Source organism: Pseudochaenichthys georgianus, chromosome 3 (genome assembly GCF_902827115.2).
Source record: "Pseudochaenichthys georgianus chromosome 3, fPseGeo1.2, whole genome shotgun sequence".
Classification (NCBI taxonomy): domain Eukaryota; kingdom Metazoa; phylum Chordata; class Actinopteri; order Perciformes; family Channichthyidae; genus Pseudochaenichthys; species Pseudochaenichthys georgianus.
The window spans coordinates 35,199,489-35,219,256 of NC_047505.1; the positions used below are offsets into that span (position 1 = coordinate 35,199,489).

General features: G+C 41.5%; 1 protein-coding gene across 1 annotated transcript in view; it reads left to right on the forward strand.

Annotated features, from left to right (window-relative positions):
* Positions 1 to 1,038: 1,038 nt before the first annotated feature.
* rras2 (RAS related 2) overlaps positions 1,039 to 19,768 on the forward strand; it is a 35,115-nt gene continuing 16,385 nt past the window's right edge. The window contains exon 1 of the mRNA XM_034110960.2: positions 1,039 to 1,447. Coding sequence (XP_033966851.1) covers positions 1,346 to 1,447 — 102 coding nt within the window. The 5' untranslated portion in view covers positions 1,039 to 1,345. The remainder of the gene's footprint in view (positions 1,448 to 19,768) is intronic.

The window sequence follows — 19,768 nt, forward strand, 5'->3', positions numbered from 1 at the left end:
ATTTTTCAGACTGAGTGCTATTTAAGTGACATAAAAAATCAGAGTCCATCCCTTTTATTTGCACCTATCATGAAAACACTTCAAGATAAATATCACCATGTGACCACCATTTGACTAGGATAAGACAACCTTAAGCCTTTGAACATTAACTGTCACTGTTACATGAATACACTAATAAAGATGTATCTGAGAGGAACAAAAGTGAGTTTTATTTGTCTTTATATTATTTATTTTTAGAATTTACATTACGATTTGATATTTATATCAACCTTTTTATTGGTAAAATGCACTGCTGATAATCTAATTAGATAAATACTACATTTTCATGGAAAATTACTCTTCTTGTGCATTGCTAAAACATAAAAATTCCTATAACCTATAAATTAATAACACCGATTCTGATTCTGACTCTTATTTCCAATGACTGAAGAAGGCCGATGTAACATTTTTATATTTACTGTAACCAATGACCCTTAATATAACCTGGTGTTGAAATCTAAATATGAGATGTAAAAATGTTCTTCTTCCAATCGAGCAATGCAGGTCAATAAATAAGGGTTTATAACAATGAAGCAGTCTAGATTACGGAATAATCAGAAACATGATACTGCAGAGCTTGTAATGTGCTTGTGAGGCAGTAGTAGTAGGCCTGACAAGCAGTGAGTAGTTTTTTATTTATTTTTTGAATTCATATGGCATAGGGTACAAAACATCTAATTGGAGACTTTTGAAGAAAACAAAATACAGTTTTTATTAGGCCTACTGGAGGTTTACACTATGACTCTATAGCTATAGCTGCAGGGCATCTTTATCATCCCTGTGTCATTTGTTGCAGTTAGAGAAGGCAGGCACAGCTTTTATGTGTGTGCTCAGGGAAGGCTGTGTGTGAGGACAGGAATGTGACTGCAGGAGATCTAGTATGATAGTCTCAGGACAGGGCTGTGTGTGTGTGTTTGTGCTCGCGCGCTTGCGTGTGTGTCTGTGTGTGCGTGTACTGTAGGCGTGGTGTTCAGTCACACACAGCCTGTAGAAGGGCCCCTAGCGCCAGACATTAGTACTGGTCTGGCTGTTCACTCTACTCCCGGTTCCTCTGCTCGAACAACGCAGTGTTGTCGAGGCTGAATCACGGTCAGGCGTATGGACAGGCGCCCGTAGCTCCGTAGACCCTTCCTTATCTATCTATCCGTGCATTAAACGGACTACACCGACTAGTCATTTCCCGCACGTTTCTGGACTCTTCTCTCCGGTGTCTCACACTACAGGGCCTCTTCACTTTACAGGAAAAAGTGGGTGTTTGCTGCTCACTGGTGTTCCGGCGGCGGCGGCGAGCAGCGAAGTGTCCTCGATGGCAGGCTGGAAGGACGGCTCGGTGCAGGAGAAGTATCGGCTGGTGGTGGTCGGAGGAGGTGGTGTCGGGAAATCAGCCCTGACTATCCAGTTTATTCAGGTCAGTAGCATGCACACTTCACTTGAATTAGAGCCCGTGCTTTAAAATGCTTATCCGAAAACACGGCGAAATCAGAGGGGAGGCCAGACACGGGAACCCCGTAAGCGGATACCTGGGTGTTTTCTTCTCTACTTTATTTGAGGCCTTCAACTATTTACAGAGGGGTTGTTACAAGTTAGGGTGAGATATTAAGCCTTATTTTGTGAATTAAACGAGGAAGGACGGCTGTCACTTTAACACGTCGATTTCCGAGAGATCCACTTCCACTTTGCCGTTCATTGCCGCTAGTCAAAAGAGAAAGGAAAGTGGGTATGCGGAGCTCCTCAGTTGTCCTATTTTATTAACTTGCTGCAGAGTAACGTTAATAAAGAGTCCATGCTAAAATGTAGTCTGTTCTAGCCAGAAACTAAGGAACCCTCATCCCAGATGAGTGTTAATGCTATAAAAAGTGCATTGTAGAGTTACAGAAAACTCCATCATTGTAGTAGGCCTACTGGTGTCCTCAGAGAGATACATGTACTTTTAACATTATAATTGAGAGACACCAAACTGTTCCAAATCTCATGAGAAATAAGCAAACAATGACAGAACCCGTAATGGTTTAATTAATATATAATAAGCAGAACAGCAGCAGCACATAACACCCATTGTAAGATGATTAACTTTTATGTTCAGATGTAGACTTTCGATAAAAATACCTGCTGGCAAACATTATTTGAAACACTTCCAGTGACTGAAGGCAAACAACTACATTAATGTTAATTCTTTTAAAAATAATTAACCATTTCCCCCTGAAAGACTGTTTTCACGAGTTTAATGGAAGCTTACTTGAAATCCATCTGTGTCACATATAAAAGGCACGTAAAGAGTTACGTTCATCTATGCCTGGTTGCATTCCAGCACACTGCAGAGCCTGCCTTGCTTTGACCTTCCAAGCTTTCATAATAGTAATTTAAGCAAGGGCTCCTTTCCGAAAAGCCCCCCCACGCACGCACACACACACACACACACACACACACACACACACACACACACACACACACACACACACACACACACACACACACACACACACACACACACACACACACACACACACACACACACACACACACACACACACACACACACACACACACACACACACACACACACACACACACACACACTCTGTATGAAATAAATGACAAACTTTAACCTTTGCCTTGTGTGTAGTGTTTCCCCCTCGTGTGGTACTGCCCAGGCTGCAGGCAGCTGCATGTCTCCACACTGCCAGACAATAGTGGGCTGGCACACGTTTTGAGAGAGTGGGGGTAAAAAGCTTGTGTGTGTTGGGGGAAGTTGTGTCTAATGAGGGTTCAAAAAGCTCATTAACTGCATACCAAGTAAAAAGGGATCAGATTGCTGTGGCACAGCTATTTGCCATAGCCTGCTGACCTCACTGACCTGAAGTAGGGCAACATTTGAAGCTGAATTAAAACGCACCAAAGACATTTTACTGAATATAAAAACAGTGTTAACATTGATATTATTATTGGGAAGATTTTTCTCAGTTTGAACATCATAATTCATGTCTGCTCAATATAATCAGCAACATTTGTTTTACCATTGCATTAAGAGGGATGCTAAAAGATTTATTAATAAAACGGCAGCCTCCACTTGGAATCTGCTGCTTAATAAACAGCCAGCCACACCGCTGACAAACTAATTCAAAAGCCTATTATTGAATGACCTAAAGTGTCATATTTTGTTGAATAAGTGAGCTCAACACAACCTAGAAAATATCATCAAGCTCTCTGCATTGTGCTCTTGCAATACATTTATTTTGGAAAGTAAACGGTAAGTAGTACCAGGGTATAATTTATTTATTTCAGTTGTAAAGTCGGATTTTGCTTGAACAGCTACTTGTATGTGCATTTTGTATTCAGCGTGACCCACAGTTAATTTACTCATGCCTTTCTAGCCATCGGCTGGCATATTTGGTGGCGTGAAAGTGAGAGAGATTGAGATGTTGACAGCAGCAGGAGAACCTACATCCTCTTCAGAAGTTTATAGAAGGTGCCTGCCAAGAGCAAAGACCTAACAGCTGATTGTGAAGTTGAGGCTTTCCCCAGAACTATGTTGAGTGTTGAGGAGGTGGGGGTCTGGGTCAGCCTGGGTGGGTTAATGGTCACGGACCATGTGGAATTTGGCCCTTTGGCAAAAGGAAGTCACTCTGCTGCTGCTGCTCTTAGGACCTTTTAGTTTTGTATGGAAAAACATGACCGGCTTCCTGAATCATAGAGCTATGTGTGTGTGTGTTTGTGTATGTATATGTGTATATCTTGACAGGGTTTTTTGATTTAGTGTTATACGTTTTTCCAAAAAGTGCTTGATTTAATTTTCTCCCAGATTTATTGCAGTATCACTTTTAATGCACGTGTTATGAAATATAACACATTTTACAATATACCAGGCCTCCTGTCAGTGCTAAGTAAAACAGCGTTAATGCAAGTGATTTAAAGTCTCTTCATAAACAGAAAAACCTTTGTTGAAACTCTTTTTTGGCTTCCTGGTTTGCAATGGCTCCTTCCTCTTATATTTTCTTCCATTTCTTATGGATATGGTTTACATTGAACTCATACCTAGATAAAGAACATGAAACATTTATTATTTGATAACTACTCATCAAGTAGGTAAGAAGCCACTATTTTAAATAGACTACGAAGAGTAAGCTTAAGGTAGTTTCCCAACAGTTCTACAGTATAATTTTATAAAGGAAAGGTGCTCCGACAGTCTGGATATGCAGCGGTGTCTTTTTGTGGCATCATGTGTTATATGTTTGCAGGAATGTGTCTGTGTTGGGGGTGGCTAACCAAGCACTAAACATTAACTATTTTAAGAAGCATGTTTCAATGTTGTGTAATTTGAACATTTTCATTACTGGAACCAATATGATACCTGAGCTTTGGCACTCAAACTAAAACCTTGCTTTTAAATGTACCAAAACATACCAAACTCTTAAATGCACTTAAGTTGAATTTACAAAAGCAGCACACTATAAAAGTTCTGATATAGCTCAGAAAATGTGATTAAAGTAAAACAAGACTTTGATGTCAATTAGATACTTGGCTGTCTTTTGATACTCGATTCTATTGGCACATTTCAGTCATTAATTAAGACAAAAAAAAAATGATTAGATTAGAATCTTTAATTACCACACAGCCAGGCTGGTGGAATTCGTGTTCAGTGCAGAGTATTACAGCTTTTTCCATACAATTCAACATACAATAAAAAGTACAGCACAGGGCAAAGACATATCATAACATAAAGTTCAAGGTGTGGTGGATTGTTATTGTTCATTGGGGTTATTTATGCCGAGTTTCCACTGCAGCGGGTAGCTCGCTTTAAGCGTGCCAGGCCGTGCGGGGCCCGTTTTTGGTTGCGTTTCCACTTGGCCTAGTTTTGGCCCGGGGCTACTTTTTCACCTTTTTTCTGGCCCGACTAAATCGTGGTTCTAGGGCCAGGAACAACCAGGCTGAGTCGGGCTGAGTATGCTAAACTAGGGAGAGAATCGCTGGCAAGGGGGCTACAACTACAACAAAATGAACATATTTGACCGTGATTTAATTGTAATACACGTTTCAAAATGATGCCGAAGTAACAACATCCTGATACCGGTTAGTAAAAACCATGAATTAATGCTTTGACAAGTCTGCAGACAGACGACAGGCGAAAAACCCTTTTAAAATGCGTGTTTTCTAAATGTAGCTTGGCTAAGCTAACGTTATATATGCTCCGACCGTCCACACTCACAACAACGGCCTATACAGACATAAATAAACCAGCGACTGTATTCGCCATGACACAGGCAGTCTGTGGTTTGTACTTGTTTAACTTTTGTCTAGTTTCTGAACAGATATGAGGAGCTGTGAGCTCTGAGTGCTAACAGCTAACGGCTGTGTTGTTTTTCTGGGGCTCTCATTGAAGATGACGTCACGGCTCCGCCTACACTGCGTTACTATAGTAACTGCCCCAGTTCCTAAACTGTAATGGAAGCGCAGCATTAAAGTGAGCAGGGCCTAATAAGGACTAACCAAACCGAGCGAGGCCGAGCGAGGCCTGCAGTGGAAACGCGCCATAAGAGTCCATTTGGCTGCGGCCACACGAGGACGAAAACGGTCGTTTGCATTACTGTTTAGTGTCATATAGACCGTTCGGCCACACGAGGACGACCGAATACGGCACTAAATGACTGAGGAAACGATAACGGGTCCCAAGGTGGATAGAACGGCATACGCAACGCTCTGGGGGTTCCAACGGCTCCGTGTGTACGCCCTATATGATCATTTTCTGATAATGATGAGGCAATAGCCCCGCCTCTCCCCACCTCTGCTGCTCACCCCCGCGTCAAAGTAAACTGCACACTGAATTCAGATTATTTATCTTTCTCTCGATATGGACCTAAACGCGAGTGAAGTCTAATCTGACAGGACGGAGACACGCAGCTCTGCTCACCTGCAGCTCCTCCCGCTGCAGCAAAACACACACTTCAAGTCAGATCATCATTTCAATTACCTCTCAAACTACCTAAACTAGTTATAAATATGTTTATTTTTTACTGTCGGCCGGGTCACTCATTACTGGATCAGCTGCTGCATGAGACAGACACTGACGCTGTCCGAAGAGAGGGAGGAAAAAGAGAGTCTCCGTGTATTATATTATATAGAGTCGTTATTCATTTGTTTTAAAGCTCAATAAATAACAAAGAAGACCTTTGACCGGCACTTTTATAATTTTGTCCGGAAGATTTAAACTTTAATACACGTTGACTGGCGAAAAACTCTGCCCGGTTCCCTCGGCCCCCACCGCGGAGAATAAACAGAAGGGCAACCATGACAACCATGCTTCTTCGCTGATTTTGTGGAGGAAGTTACAGCGCCACGTACAGGCTCCTGCATATGTACTGCAGCTTCTCCAGCGGTTGGAGCTAAACGGAGCGGTCTCGTGTGGACAGACACTATCCGGATGACTATTGCGTGTGGACAGAAGCTTTTTTGCGTTTGCATTAATCCTATGCGTTTAGCCGTTTTCGTCCTCGTGTGGCCGCAGCCTTAGTGTCCGTATTGCAAAGGGGGAAAAGCTGTTTTTGAAGCCGGCGGTTTTGGCGGACAGTGACCTGTAGCGCCTCCCTGAGGGCAGAAGTTGGAAGACATGGTGAGCTGGGTGGGAGGGGTCAGAAATGATTTTACTGTGCTGAAGCAGGGATTTCTGGGAGTTGGGGGATAAAAGATGATGTCGCTAGCAATAACAGAATGGCAGGCCACCGGGGGCTGCTGGCCTCCCTAACGCCGAGCAGTTGACTCAATCTGAGATAGCATTGGCATGACATAACATTGAGTCATCTGACAAAAGTTGTGAAGCACAGTGTGTTGTTTTAATGTGACGTCCATAAAGAAGGAAGCATCCCAAGAAGGGCAAACATGACTCACATTGGCCATGTGAACACAGCATGTGGGGTGGTGTTGTGTGTACGTTTGTTTTTACCCAAGCAATAATCACACATCAAAAACTGACTTAATTTACAAAGAGTAACCAAAGGAGCTCCTAAAAGGAGACCATAATGAGGTGTTGTGTGGTCTGATCACTGGTCTCTGAGTCTCTGACTTATGGTGTTGCCTGCTCACATGCTTGCTAATATTAGTGTTGTGGCGGCCCCCGGCAGTGGAGATTCATCCATGAGAGAAAAACATCCTGACTGATCAAGTCCAGACAGTTGAGGATTTGTGTTCGACCTCATCTGGATTTACAGCTGAAGTGACCCCTCTCTTTCTATACTCCTACTCCTTTTTCGAAATATCTCACATATTTTGTTTAGATATGAGGTCTTTTAGGAAGAATGTTTCCCTAGAGTAATAATTCAATAGCAAACACGGATTATAATGGCAGCTCTCGTTGGGCATGTGGAGGCATGTTGTAGTAATAATAGTAACGCAGGAGTTGAATGTGGTGACCGCCGCTGTGCATTTCTCAGAAATAGCCACAGGTGGTTAAACAAAATGTTTGCAGCGACGCTGTAGTGTGTGCGTTTGTGATTTAGTTTTGAAGTTTAGTTGTATGTAACACCACACACGGCATACTCTCAGCCCATTTTTGGATACAGGCAGTTTTGTAGCTTTCTGTCTGACTCAGGGATATGTCATTTCCATTTATATTCTGACCGGCATTTCTACATGTCCTTTAAGGGAGTTTATACCTTTCCTTTGTAAAGCAAGACTGGACCATATTACATTAAGCTCTCTTCTACCGTAGGGTTTGCAGATGCGTGTGTGTGTGCGTGGCTGTTAGCCCAGGTGATGAGAGGACAGTGTTTGTTTAGCTCTGTAGGAAAGTCACCTGTTGATTTCTCACAGAGCTGGATAAGCCCTTCATTGGTTTTGACAACACAAATTCTAACCAGGAGGTAAAAATAAGTACATGTATCTATGACAACAAAAAATAACAATAATTTAAGAGGGTAGAGGACAGCCTTTCGCCACTATGTCATCTAGGAAAGAATGCAGGTCTTGTGCGTGCAGTGACTATTGCATGGAATTTATAAAGCAAACAATTCCGGTAGACAAACTGTTTTTGTGAATGGTTTCATAGTTACTTAGCTTGTTGAACATCTATCAGTATAAGCATGCACAAACATAAACGACAATGACTTGTCTTCTGCCTGCTTCACCAAACGCAGAGTGTATAACTTCAAAAAAAGATACTCTAATAACGTAGTTATAAAAAAGGTAGATTTCTTTAAGGATCAATTTTCTTCTAGGCTGGTGCTGCACTCACATTAATATATGTTTCATGTTCGTGTGCTCCAGTAAAAGCTCAACAATGAATTTTAAACAATGGCCTGGACCGAGCACAGTAGCACAAAGTCTGTGTGACTGTGCCTTATTTCCCTTTTCCCACCACCACCCTTTACCCTCATTTGACTCTTGTGTAGATATTGAAGCCAAGTTCCACCTGCATTGGGTCAGTGATTTTATAGGATTTCCTTCTTTGGTCTGCTTATGAAAAGTTATTTCAACAACTTAAACTGTGTATAGTTTGAAAAGCAGAATTGATGATACTGAGATAGAACAGAAATATTGAAGAAATTGCTTATTAATTATAAAACAACTAAATATGAACCCTATTGCTGTTTATAGATAAACACTTTCTGATGTGCAGGGTCTGATAAAAGCAATGACCCCTTTAAATGGAAATGCATGTTTAATCCTGCATCCTTGTATTGTTTGTAAGTATTTTAACTTTACTGTGATTAGAACACTTTTAAAGACTCTCAAAAAGTGAACCTAACTGTCCATTTTGTATGTTCTCCTCTATCTCTCTTATGCTCATATTACTCTTTTCAGATGTTACCATGCAAGTGTTTATACATACTTAATTATATGTCTTCACTTGTCGGACCTCAGTGAACATAAAACTCTGGCTGGTTATAGCCATAGATCATAAGTATGTTTCTAAATAGGGTTTGTGTGACCAATCAGTTATGAAGTCAACTGGCCTTGTGGCTGGTGACTGCAGCACTTAGCTTGAGGTTGTTCTTCACAAGGGTGTTTCCCCTTTGTTAGTCACCTGTTTCGTCAGGATCCTGAAATGTGTGACCGTTGGTATATTATAGGAACATGATTTCCTGAACTTATATAAGACAGAGGGAAACCAAAGTATGACAGGGTGCATACACTTGTAACTTAATTTGTAGGAATGTATATAAAAAACTGCCCCTTTTTTATGGCTTTTTATTAGCACACTAACTTAAGACATGTACACAACACTTCCATACCTGACACTTCTTATAGGTCATTGCCTGCAGGATGTTAAGAGCAACTTTATTGGGTTTTTTCAATTGTTCTATTGTATTATTGGCTATGCAACACCTACGCAAAAGCAGACAACTGCCACATTTTCTTAGAATTTAGCATGATTAACAATAGACAGTGTATCCTAATGTTTTAGGATCCCCAAAATGTAAACTCCTGCGTAAAATATCTAAATGTGATTATCAGAGATGGGGTCGTTACTAAAAAAAAGTAATATATTACATATTACATATTACTTTAAAAAAAAGTAATATATTACACTACTTCGTTACTATCTACATAAAGTAATTCGTTACTTTACTCGTTACTTTACTCGCAGGGCCGGCCCGCCCCTCCCTACAGGCAGATCACGTAGACTGCTAAAGTTTCAAATGTTCTCTTTAGTTCAGTTTCCATTGTCGCATAAGACTGATCCAGATAGCTCCTGAATGTTTTCCTATCTGACCATGGCTGTCCTCTGTCTCCTGCTATCTGACCGTGGCTGTCCTCTGTCTCCTGCTATCTGACCGTGGCTGTCCTCTGTCTCCTGCTATCTGTATATTTTGCGCAGTCTATCTCTGCTCACGCTGTTGCGTCAGCGTGTTCTCCTGCGTGTTGGCCATGTGTTGCACTGGAGCCAGACTTCAGCCGAGCACGTACGAACTGCGCATGCGTGAGTGGCAATAACTCTCCTTACCAGCAGGCAGCGGTAGTGTGTATTCGTCATTCAAAACAAGCAACAACCGGAAAACAGAGAAGAAGAACTACGTGTGTGTGATATAAATAAACAACAGCTATGTGCGTTAGCTTCACCTAGCATGTGTTCTTTGCAGGTGTTTGTTGAGGTTTGATTATGACTGATTTTAGAAAGTAACGAAGTAACGCGTGTCGGGGCAATGTTAGTAACTGTAGTGTGATTACTGGATTATAAAAGTAGCGCGTTACACTACTCCGTTACCGACAAAGTAATATTATTACAGTAACGCGTTACAAAGTAACAACGCGTTACAAAGTAACGCGTTACACCCAACTCTGGTGATTATTCAGATTGCCATGAATTATACCGGCACATTGACACACTGTAAGCTTTTTCCTCTGTGCCCCCCTCAGGCAAAGAGGCCAGCCTTCCACACAAGACATTGTATAAAGTAATTAGTAGGCATGTGTGAAATGTACATAATGCTTCCAAAAAGATAAACCCCTTTGATTGTAATGACCATGGCTTTTCCACTAGTAGTGCAACCCTCAGGACACATTTTATAGTTTTCCTCCCATACATTCCATGGAGCTGAGAATAATGTATTTATAATTTAGTGTCCAAATCACTTGGGTATTGTGGCAAGTGATGAACATTGCGGTACCAATGGCTGCTTGTGAGGCTTTATGTTTTTAGGCCTATTTGAATACATGGATAAGTAGTGTACAATCGCAGTGATGAGGTAATTGACTTGAATCTGGAAAAATGCCAAGCAGCTCCCCATAGGAATGTTCATGTAAAAGTACATTTAGGATCCATAAAGACACTCCCAACCATCTGGGAAAGCTCAGGAGACTAGCAGGTCATCCCTTTAGCTCTGAGAGAAACGAATGACTATCCAGGGAGGGAGACGACTCTTAACCAGCATTAGCTTAGCATACAATAATACAGCATCGGTTACTATTAGACTATTGTATATTTGTTGGTGATTCCATTCTGATGTCATTTTTACGATCTTCCAGTGTGTTGTTGTAAGTCTTATAGTTGAGAGGAATGTTGTCAATTATTAAGATTAGATTTACTGTTACATAAATGGCTTTAAATACATGTTTCACTACCATTTGACTCTCCTCTATGTCTGTTTCTTGTGTGACTTTCAATGGCCTTTACCTGTTTTGGCCTCTTAACTAAAGTTGGCTTTGATCCAGTCCACAGGCACACATACATATATGAGTACTTTCCACTGAAAACAATAGATATTGCTCCCCTTCTTTTGTAAGTGTGCTTCCTCATTCTGCATAGGTCTTCCGTGTATTGGTTGTAGTACAGTTAGTGTTTGTTGTGAATTAGTTCTCTGTTTTGCTTTTCCGAAATGTTTCTTATCTCTTGTAATGTCATTCTGTTAACCCAATAATCTCCCTGTTCAGTCAAAGAAGAACTTAATCCCTGATGTGTGACTGTAACGTGTTTGTTAGCTGGCAGGGCAGAACATATGAAGCCTTCCTCGAGAAATCAAAACTTAGTTATTATAACATGTTTTCAGGTGATTATGTAGAAAAAGCAGTATGGTGCCAGTGATCATTGCTCTCTAAACCATTTCCCACTTTTTCCAAAGCATCTTCTCTGTGTTTTCTTCTGTGGAAAGCAAAATTGTTTGCTGGAGGCGGAGGTGTGATCCAGAAAACCACAAAACAGATCTGAGATCAGATGATAATTTCAGCCACTCTCTCCCTCTAAGTGTCTCTCTGTCTCTCTGCAAAAGCTGAAAGCAAATTCTAATGAATCCTGAAGCATGTACGCACAAGTCTGTAAGTAACGTTCAAAAGAGCAGAGAGTGTTATATACTGTATTTTGGTATTTGCACAACATTCACTTGTGCAGCCTATGAAATTGGTTATATCTACAAGAAATATCTTTATGTTAGTTTCAACATATTTTCACGTGTAATATACATGAATAAAATCAGCATATGCTTAACATGACATAACAATCAAATGTGTTTCTAAATTCTCCATTTTACCATAATACACATATTTCTAATGAATATCAGAATGAAGGAAAACAAAACATTTGTATGCGCACTTTGAAATTGTAACATTTCCCTCCGATAGGTCATAAAAACCTTGTATTCACCTGCAATATCCTCCGTTGTTTTCCGGTCACTGCCCCTCAGATAATCAGACAGACAGAGAGGGCAGCGGGTTCCTCTGTGTTGTTTTTTGTCTATTGTTCTGTATTCACACATCTGTCTGTTTCAGAATAACTGTGCACAGTATCAGGTCTCGCATCTCAGAGTCATATAACAGCAACTCTGTCTATGGGAAACTGATGCTGCTTATTTTAGCAGCCCGCTCCCACCACATTGTATTCAGCATTACAAATGTACGCACACCTTTTCATGTGACACGCCTACATTTAATCACCCCACTAGTGATGCAACGGTTGATTTATATATAGCATTTTTCATCAGTGTGCCCTTTTTGAACAATGTCTACAATGTTATTAAAGTAATTCTGCCTTCTGTAGTGTGCCCCATGTAGAGGAGACATTTTCCTTGTAGCTCAGATGATGGAACACTATGAATGGTTCTTTTTATACGTCTGTGCTTGTCGCTGATGCCGGCTCCTAAGCTACTTGCCAGGCAGCTGGTAGACATTTGGCACGTCTCATGCAGACACCGTCCAGAGGCCTGCGCGGCACCTGCTGTCCATCAGTGGGAGGTGAGGCTTGGAATGAGACAACCCCTCAACAGGTGACAGTACAGCACGACTCGCTGTCCTAATATGCTGACCACAATGGCCCAGTGTGACTCTCCTCCACTGATAAGAAAACAGATCATACCAGGAAGGCCGTTTAGTCTGCACCAGGTACATGTGTGGAGGGATACATTGAGAAATATCTGCGTTTGGTTGAGTCAGTGACACAGCTGTTGTGTGACTGTTATACTAATCTAACACACGCAGAAAATGCGTCTGTGTTTTCAGCACCAGTTGCTGCCCTGATGCAGTCTTTTCAATTGGCACACGCCAATGCAAATCAAGTCAGCAGCTGCCTAAAAAAGTGTGTTTGGTTTGTCGAACCAAAACATTGGCCACTCACAGCCGGGCCTCCCAAAAGGCTAGTTAGAGCATGTAGCGCTCAGGCCCCTCGCACACAAAAGACAATCGCCTTGTTTACAAGCTAGCCATTTCAAAAGTTACACTCTGCTAGTCATGTGTGAGGGCCACCACAAGCCACAGGCCTGGTGACTTTCAAGTCCATAGCATATGATACGTTTCTTCAAGCATTACCTCTGCAGAGGAGGTTGCGTTTTCTGGTCAATTTGCAGAGTTGTGGAAAAACTACTGGCCATCTTCATCAAACTTGTTGGAAAGGTGAAGCATTGGCTAGTGATGAGCCTATTGCATTTTGGAGCAAATCCAAATCCCAGACAGGGGCACAAACCGGGTTTCACTTATGTTTACATAGCAAGATGTTGCAAGAAGTATTTTAGCTGCATTATGTGGAGTTACAATTATCGGAACAAATTTGTTCTCTTCCCCCAGCAAGTCGAAACATCAACTCAGAAAGATGGCAGAAATGTTGGCACACCTTTGGTAGAGATTATCAAAATATGTCTTGATCTGCTTCCTTTGCTTCTCATTGACATGCAAATACTGGAAATACCCAAACAAATAGGCCTCAAATACATCTTCTTTGTATCGTCCTTGTTGTTTCCAGCTCATCCATGGAACACATAACTGCAGTATTGGTCTTGGTGGAGGCCTCTCTGACTGCCATCCTATTCTTTTCTTGTTTTTCTTTTATTTGTTATTGTGACATGCACAGTTTTTGATAATGATCAGTGTCTTTACCCAAATTCAATTACTTGTGATGATGGTGACTGGGCAGGCAGGGAGGAGCCATCAGAGATAAGATGTGTCCATTAGGTGTTATTTACGAGGAGTTGCCCGCTTCAGTAATAACGTTTCTGCTGCCTATGTCGTTGGAGTGCTGGCCTAAAAGCACACAACGGTAATGCTGCTGTGTATCTGACATGATGCCAGTGAGTGGTCCCATTTACTTTGACATATCACCCCTTGCTAAGAATTATAGTCTGCAGTCGAGTACACTGGTGCAGAAATACACACTCAGCAGTTGTACCAGAGGGGAGATGATGAACACATTTCTGCAGGTGCTGTACAGTTTAATATTTTTAGAGGTGTGTAGTATGTTAGAAATATGTCATTTGTTTGGATATAGATTTATTTTCTATAATCTTAATCGGTGAAACAGCCTTTTGGATCCTGTTAGTGTTTTTCATTTTTAGAGATGATAAGCATCCCATTATTCGGTCAGTCATACGTTTTTTCTGAAAACCATAGACTACTGACTGTGAGCCACACTCCTTTGAGTGACTTTGTATGGGCTTTTGAAAGTCACACAGTAGTTTCTCTGTCCACACAGCCACTGCAGTAGCTGGTGTCCTCTCACTGTGCCGTCACAGTGGACCTTTGTTGATATGAGCACATGCAGGACTACTTCTGCACCAAGAAAAAGCAGAGGAAGAAGAACAAAGCAAAAACACATAAACACTCTACTGTCTGAGTCAATGGGTTCCAACAAGGTCTAACGAAATATATTTTATGTTTTAAATGTCAGTACGATAATGAACTTCCTGTGCCAAAGGTATTGATTTTCTTTTCTTTCATCCTCAACATCTATTCAACTTAATTTATGCCGATTTTGATACAGCGTCACATGGGCCGAGGTTTTTCTCACTTCTACAAAAGCAGGCATTGATGAGGATTCACCCGAGTAATACGCAGTCAGGGGGGAATCACCATGTCTTTTTAGAGATTATCAAAATATGTCTATTTTTCATCCCTCCCAGCAAAACAAGGAAGGGCCATAGACAAACCAGCTTAGGGAAGGCTTAATGCAGGGAAGGGGAACATTAGTGATGTCACGTGATCAGCTAGAACAATAAGGGTGGTTCACACAGTTCTCTGTCTGGGTTGTTCTCCTTAATCTGTATGTGGACTTGTAAAGTATTTACGCAGGTCTCTGGTCACTTATATTTAACCGAAGTTAACTTACGAAACGGATATAAAGAAATATTTTGTAGTGTGACCACTACAGAGAAAACAGGCAGCTTTGAGCCCAGTCACCGGGTGGAAAAAGGCCTTTAAATGGCACCTCTTTGATTCTGTGCCTTTGAGCAGGTTCAAAAGTGTCCAGCACACATTGATATTTAGCAGGGCGATTGATGTATTAATGCCAGAGAGGTTAAAGGAGAGCAGGGGGTTGACTGGTGGGACATTTATCCTCTGCTTTATTCTCTGCATGTGTGGTGTTGCAACTCTACAGCCTTAAGTGCTAGCTAGACCATTCACTGTATGTCACTTTTTTTTATTTTGAAACACCAGTCTGTCCAATATAGTTGTAAAAAGCCAAGTACCATTCAGGTGTGTTTTGATTAATGGCAACTTGAATGAAAATGCACCCCTATATCCTAGCGATGAAGTGCAGTGGTGTGCACCAACCAGAGTCCACGATTGTAAAAAGGAAAGGAAAAGCATGAGACCTGTGGAAGCCCATTTGTGGTTTAAAATGATAACGTCCATGCATGATTATAAATAGTTTTTTTGTTTATGCAGCTTATTGTTAGCCTAATCTATAGGTGTGTGTGTGTGCGCGTGCCCGCCCGCCCGCCCGCCACCCGACCTCTGCAGCTCATCCAGAATGCAGTCTTCAACCTTCCTAAATTCTCCCACACCACGCCGCTCCTCCGCTCCCTCCACTGGCTTCCAGTAACTGCTAGAATCCACTTCAAGACACTGGTACTTGTGTACCATGCTGCGAATGGATCTGGCCCTTCCTACATCCAGGACATGGTTAAACTGTACACCCCAGCGCGTGCACTACGTTCTGCATCAGCCAAACTCGCTGCACCCGCACTGCGAGGGGGACCCAAGTTCCCATCAGCAAAAACACGTGGGTTTGCTATCCTGGCTCCAAAATGGTGGAATGAGCTCCCCATTGACATCAGGACAGCAGAAAGCCTGCACACCTTCCGGCGCAGACTGAAAACTCATCTCTTTCGACTTCACCTCGAGCGATAGAATTACTAACAAAGAACTGCTAACAGAGCACTTATATACTAATAAAGGACTGGCTTATCTACAGCCAGTTGAGTAGCACTTGAAATGTTTGGCTCTATGAAACCTGATGTACTTATATGATTCTGTTTTCTTCAAGGTTGTGTCTTCCTGGTCGAATGTACTTATTGTAAGTCGCTTTGGATAAAAGCGTCAGCTAAATGTAATGTAATTTCCAGTGATGTCATCTTAATGGGTGGATGTTGGAATCGCGCCAAAAGTTTGTCTGGTGAGGCAGAGTCTCACTGGTCAGCCCGTATTTAAGGACAAGGCCATGATTTAAGAGACAAGCTATTGATCTGTTGCGCATTAGGAGGAAGAGATCTTGTAGGAGTGATGTGCATGAGTTCATTTAATTCGGCTTGAAGCCAAGATTTCAGTGCTACACCCAAACTGCTCTCTAACTGTAAACATTCTATATGAGTCTTATTACGTTGGCCGTTGAACAAGCACTATAATCATTTAGGTTTATAGCGGAGTTTTTAAAAACTGTCAATCAAAACCTATTGTTCTTTTCAATTCTTTGCAGCGATTTGTACTGTTTTTAAGTTTTCCCAGCTTTAATAGAATGCTCCCCGGTGGCCCTTTAAGGCAGTAGACACATTGTGAGTTCTCTTTCTCTCTGTGTATTAGGTATTGAATCAGTGACCTTTCTGGTTTGTATGAGCTCATGGGAAAAGTGGGTGTTTCCACAGGAAGTTAATGCCTTTTCCTCCCCCTCTTTTTCTCTTGCTCTCCCGCTCCATGTTGCATACAGTCTCCCTCCCCCTGAAACCTTTCATTCTGTCTTATTTTTTTCAACTATTTCTCACTTCAAGCAGTCTTAAGTGCTTGAAGTGAGAAACAAACAATACTCCTTACCCAGATTCCTGTGCAACCCTGTGAAGCATGGGAAGGTGGTGGTGGTGATGGAGGAGGACATAGAATGTAAAAATGCAAAGGAAATGGTCCTCAATTCCATCTGTTCAACATTAAACCCTCACGGTGGCTATTTGATTACTGACAGCTGCCCAGAGTCCAACCCAAGAGGTTCAGCAAAGGTTAAACCTGCGCTTGTTTGGGGACAGGAAGTAATATATCGATGCCCCCAGTCAAATTTCTCTTTTATTAGATCAATGCCCAATGCTATCCTGCTTTTGTGTGTGGTACTTCCAAAAGGTTTAACCTAGACGCAGCATAAAGTTGATTTCAGTGGACTGAGATTTATCCTGAAAGGTTACAAAAAAAGTATCTATAGTAAAATAAATCCAGTCAATTATATGAATATCAGTTTACCTTCAGAGGAAATCCTTGAAAAGAAGGATTTGCATGCATATGTATACCATTCTACATTTGTTATGTTTTCATAAGCATGAGTTGTCATGTCATAATGTATTATCAGAAATGGATCATCACAATCTGTCACATTCTTCGAGCTGAGGCGGCGACCTGGCAGGCTCCAGACTGTCTGGCCTGTCGTTGTATCCTTAATTGAAATGTCTGCACTTGGCTGTGGCCCACTGAACGTGTTTCACCTGTCTGCTGGGGGGCAATTCCCCCCCTCTATACCCTTGCCACGTCTGGTGGCCACCCCTATCTCTCCAGCTCCTTGGTGCTGATGTCTCAGTTTGTGTAGCAGTTTGTATCGCTCTGTCAGCAAAGATAAGCGTGAGGGCCAGTTTGAGAAGCTTGGGTTGAGAACCAAATCTTCTCCTGACAATTGTAGTATTACATATTTCCTGATAGTAAATGATCATCTCAGACAAGCGCATCTAAATCATACAACTGTACTGCAATGGCTACATGTAAAATCTAGTGTTACTGATTGTGAATTCTCAATAAACGTAGGCAAACGAAAGCACTAGTCTTGAGAATGTTGTTGCCCACCTTCAGTTCTATTTTGCATTTGCCAAATGCACGACACCACGCTCAGTTCATTTTCACACTGACACACCTCCATCCAGAGCTGTTGTTAGTTTACTCAACAATGTAAACAAAACAAGCACATTTGAGTGACTCTTCTGGGAACCCAAGTTGAGTGGTTGTTAAATGCCGGCACTCGGTAACTTGGTGTTACTTTCACTATTCTTAATGACAAAATATTTTGTTTTATTTGAGATTTATAAACAACAAAATGTTGTGTGCTGTGGTGTGTCGAATAAGGGGGTTGGGGAATATAATAAAACTGCAAATGCTGCCAGAATTATTTTTCAAGAATAGCACAATTAAATGGCATTCAATATACATTTTCTTTAATTAGAGAATAACTACGGCTGATGATTTTACAGTCAAGCTCTGTGAATTCTCATTGGGCATCAGGCAGTGTGTGGAGGGTAATTATCTCCAAACAGTGTCAATGACTATTTGCTTCTAATTAAGACTTGTAGTATGCAGGCACATGGTTTCTCCCTCATCTCTGTAGGTGCAGTATGTTTTTGTTAATTCATCGCCCAAGGTTTCTTTTTTTTGTACTGTAAATCTCAGGTTTTTCTTTTTTGGTGCTGAATCTGTGGTTTTGTGCTATGTGTAGTTAATGATGCTGTAGTGGTTAACAGTCAAAGAGGCGGCTATAACCAAACAAGTAGGATAACAGACAGAGATGGAAAAGGATCTATATTTAGTGTTAAATAAAGCTGTTTGTGTGGAGAGGAAGTGGGTGCATAGTGCAAGCACGATGTTGATTACACGCCTACACATATCACCCGTTCTTGCTTTCCTTGAGGCTGGCAACCAGCAGTCAGACAGTATTTATTGCTTTATGTCTCGACTAAAGAAGCTAAAAAGAAGCCAGAGTAGGTGCTTGAAATCTAAATGGGAATTTAAATAGAAATACACTACAAGCTGGACCAAATATGGCATTTTATACTTTGTTTACTAGTGAGGCGGTTTAGCAGACAAATAAACAATGAGTTGATGCTATCTTTGTGGTTTGTTACGTTTTATTTAAAAATAGTGCTTTTAAATGCATCACTGATGGCACATTTTTAAAACATGGCTTGAAGGAGATCCATAGGAGGTTTATCGACAGTGAATATGTTAACCATGTAATCACTAATGCCATCCCCACAGCAAAAATGCTAAACATGTCCAGATTCCAGCTTATCTAATTTGTTTGATAATATATACATTTTCAATTGGATTTGTTTGGTGAGTGGACTGTAGTTCGGACTAAATGGTCAGTTTAATGACATTAACTTGGACTTTTTTTAAATAGAAGATAATTAACTAATTAATATAAAATATTAATCAAGACAGTTATCAAACAGACCATCTTTACTAGTAGCCCTAGTGTGTTTTTCTGTCATTTTGTTGTAATTTCAGTCTGTCTATGTTTCGCAAAGCATCCACATAAAGAACAGACTGCAACAAAAAGGCTCGAGACTCATCCCCCGACATCGCGCTGGAAACAGGCCTCTATGTTTTCCTGGTGTGAGCGTGCATGTGCTGTGTGTGGGTGGAGGGCTGGGATATATGGAATGCTCGGGGGGGGGGGTACTGAGTGACAGGTTTGGCCTTTGGTAGGCGGGCAGGGTGGGGAACATGTTGTCTGTGACATCACCATCACCCGAAGGTTCGGCCGGGCCAGCTGCCTGCTGTAGAGGTGGAGTTTCCTTCCTGGTGAGGGGACCGGGGCCACCAACATCTAAACTGTTCTGCAGCTTGGTTCTGCAGGCTT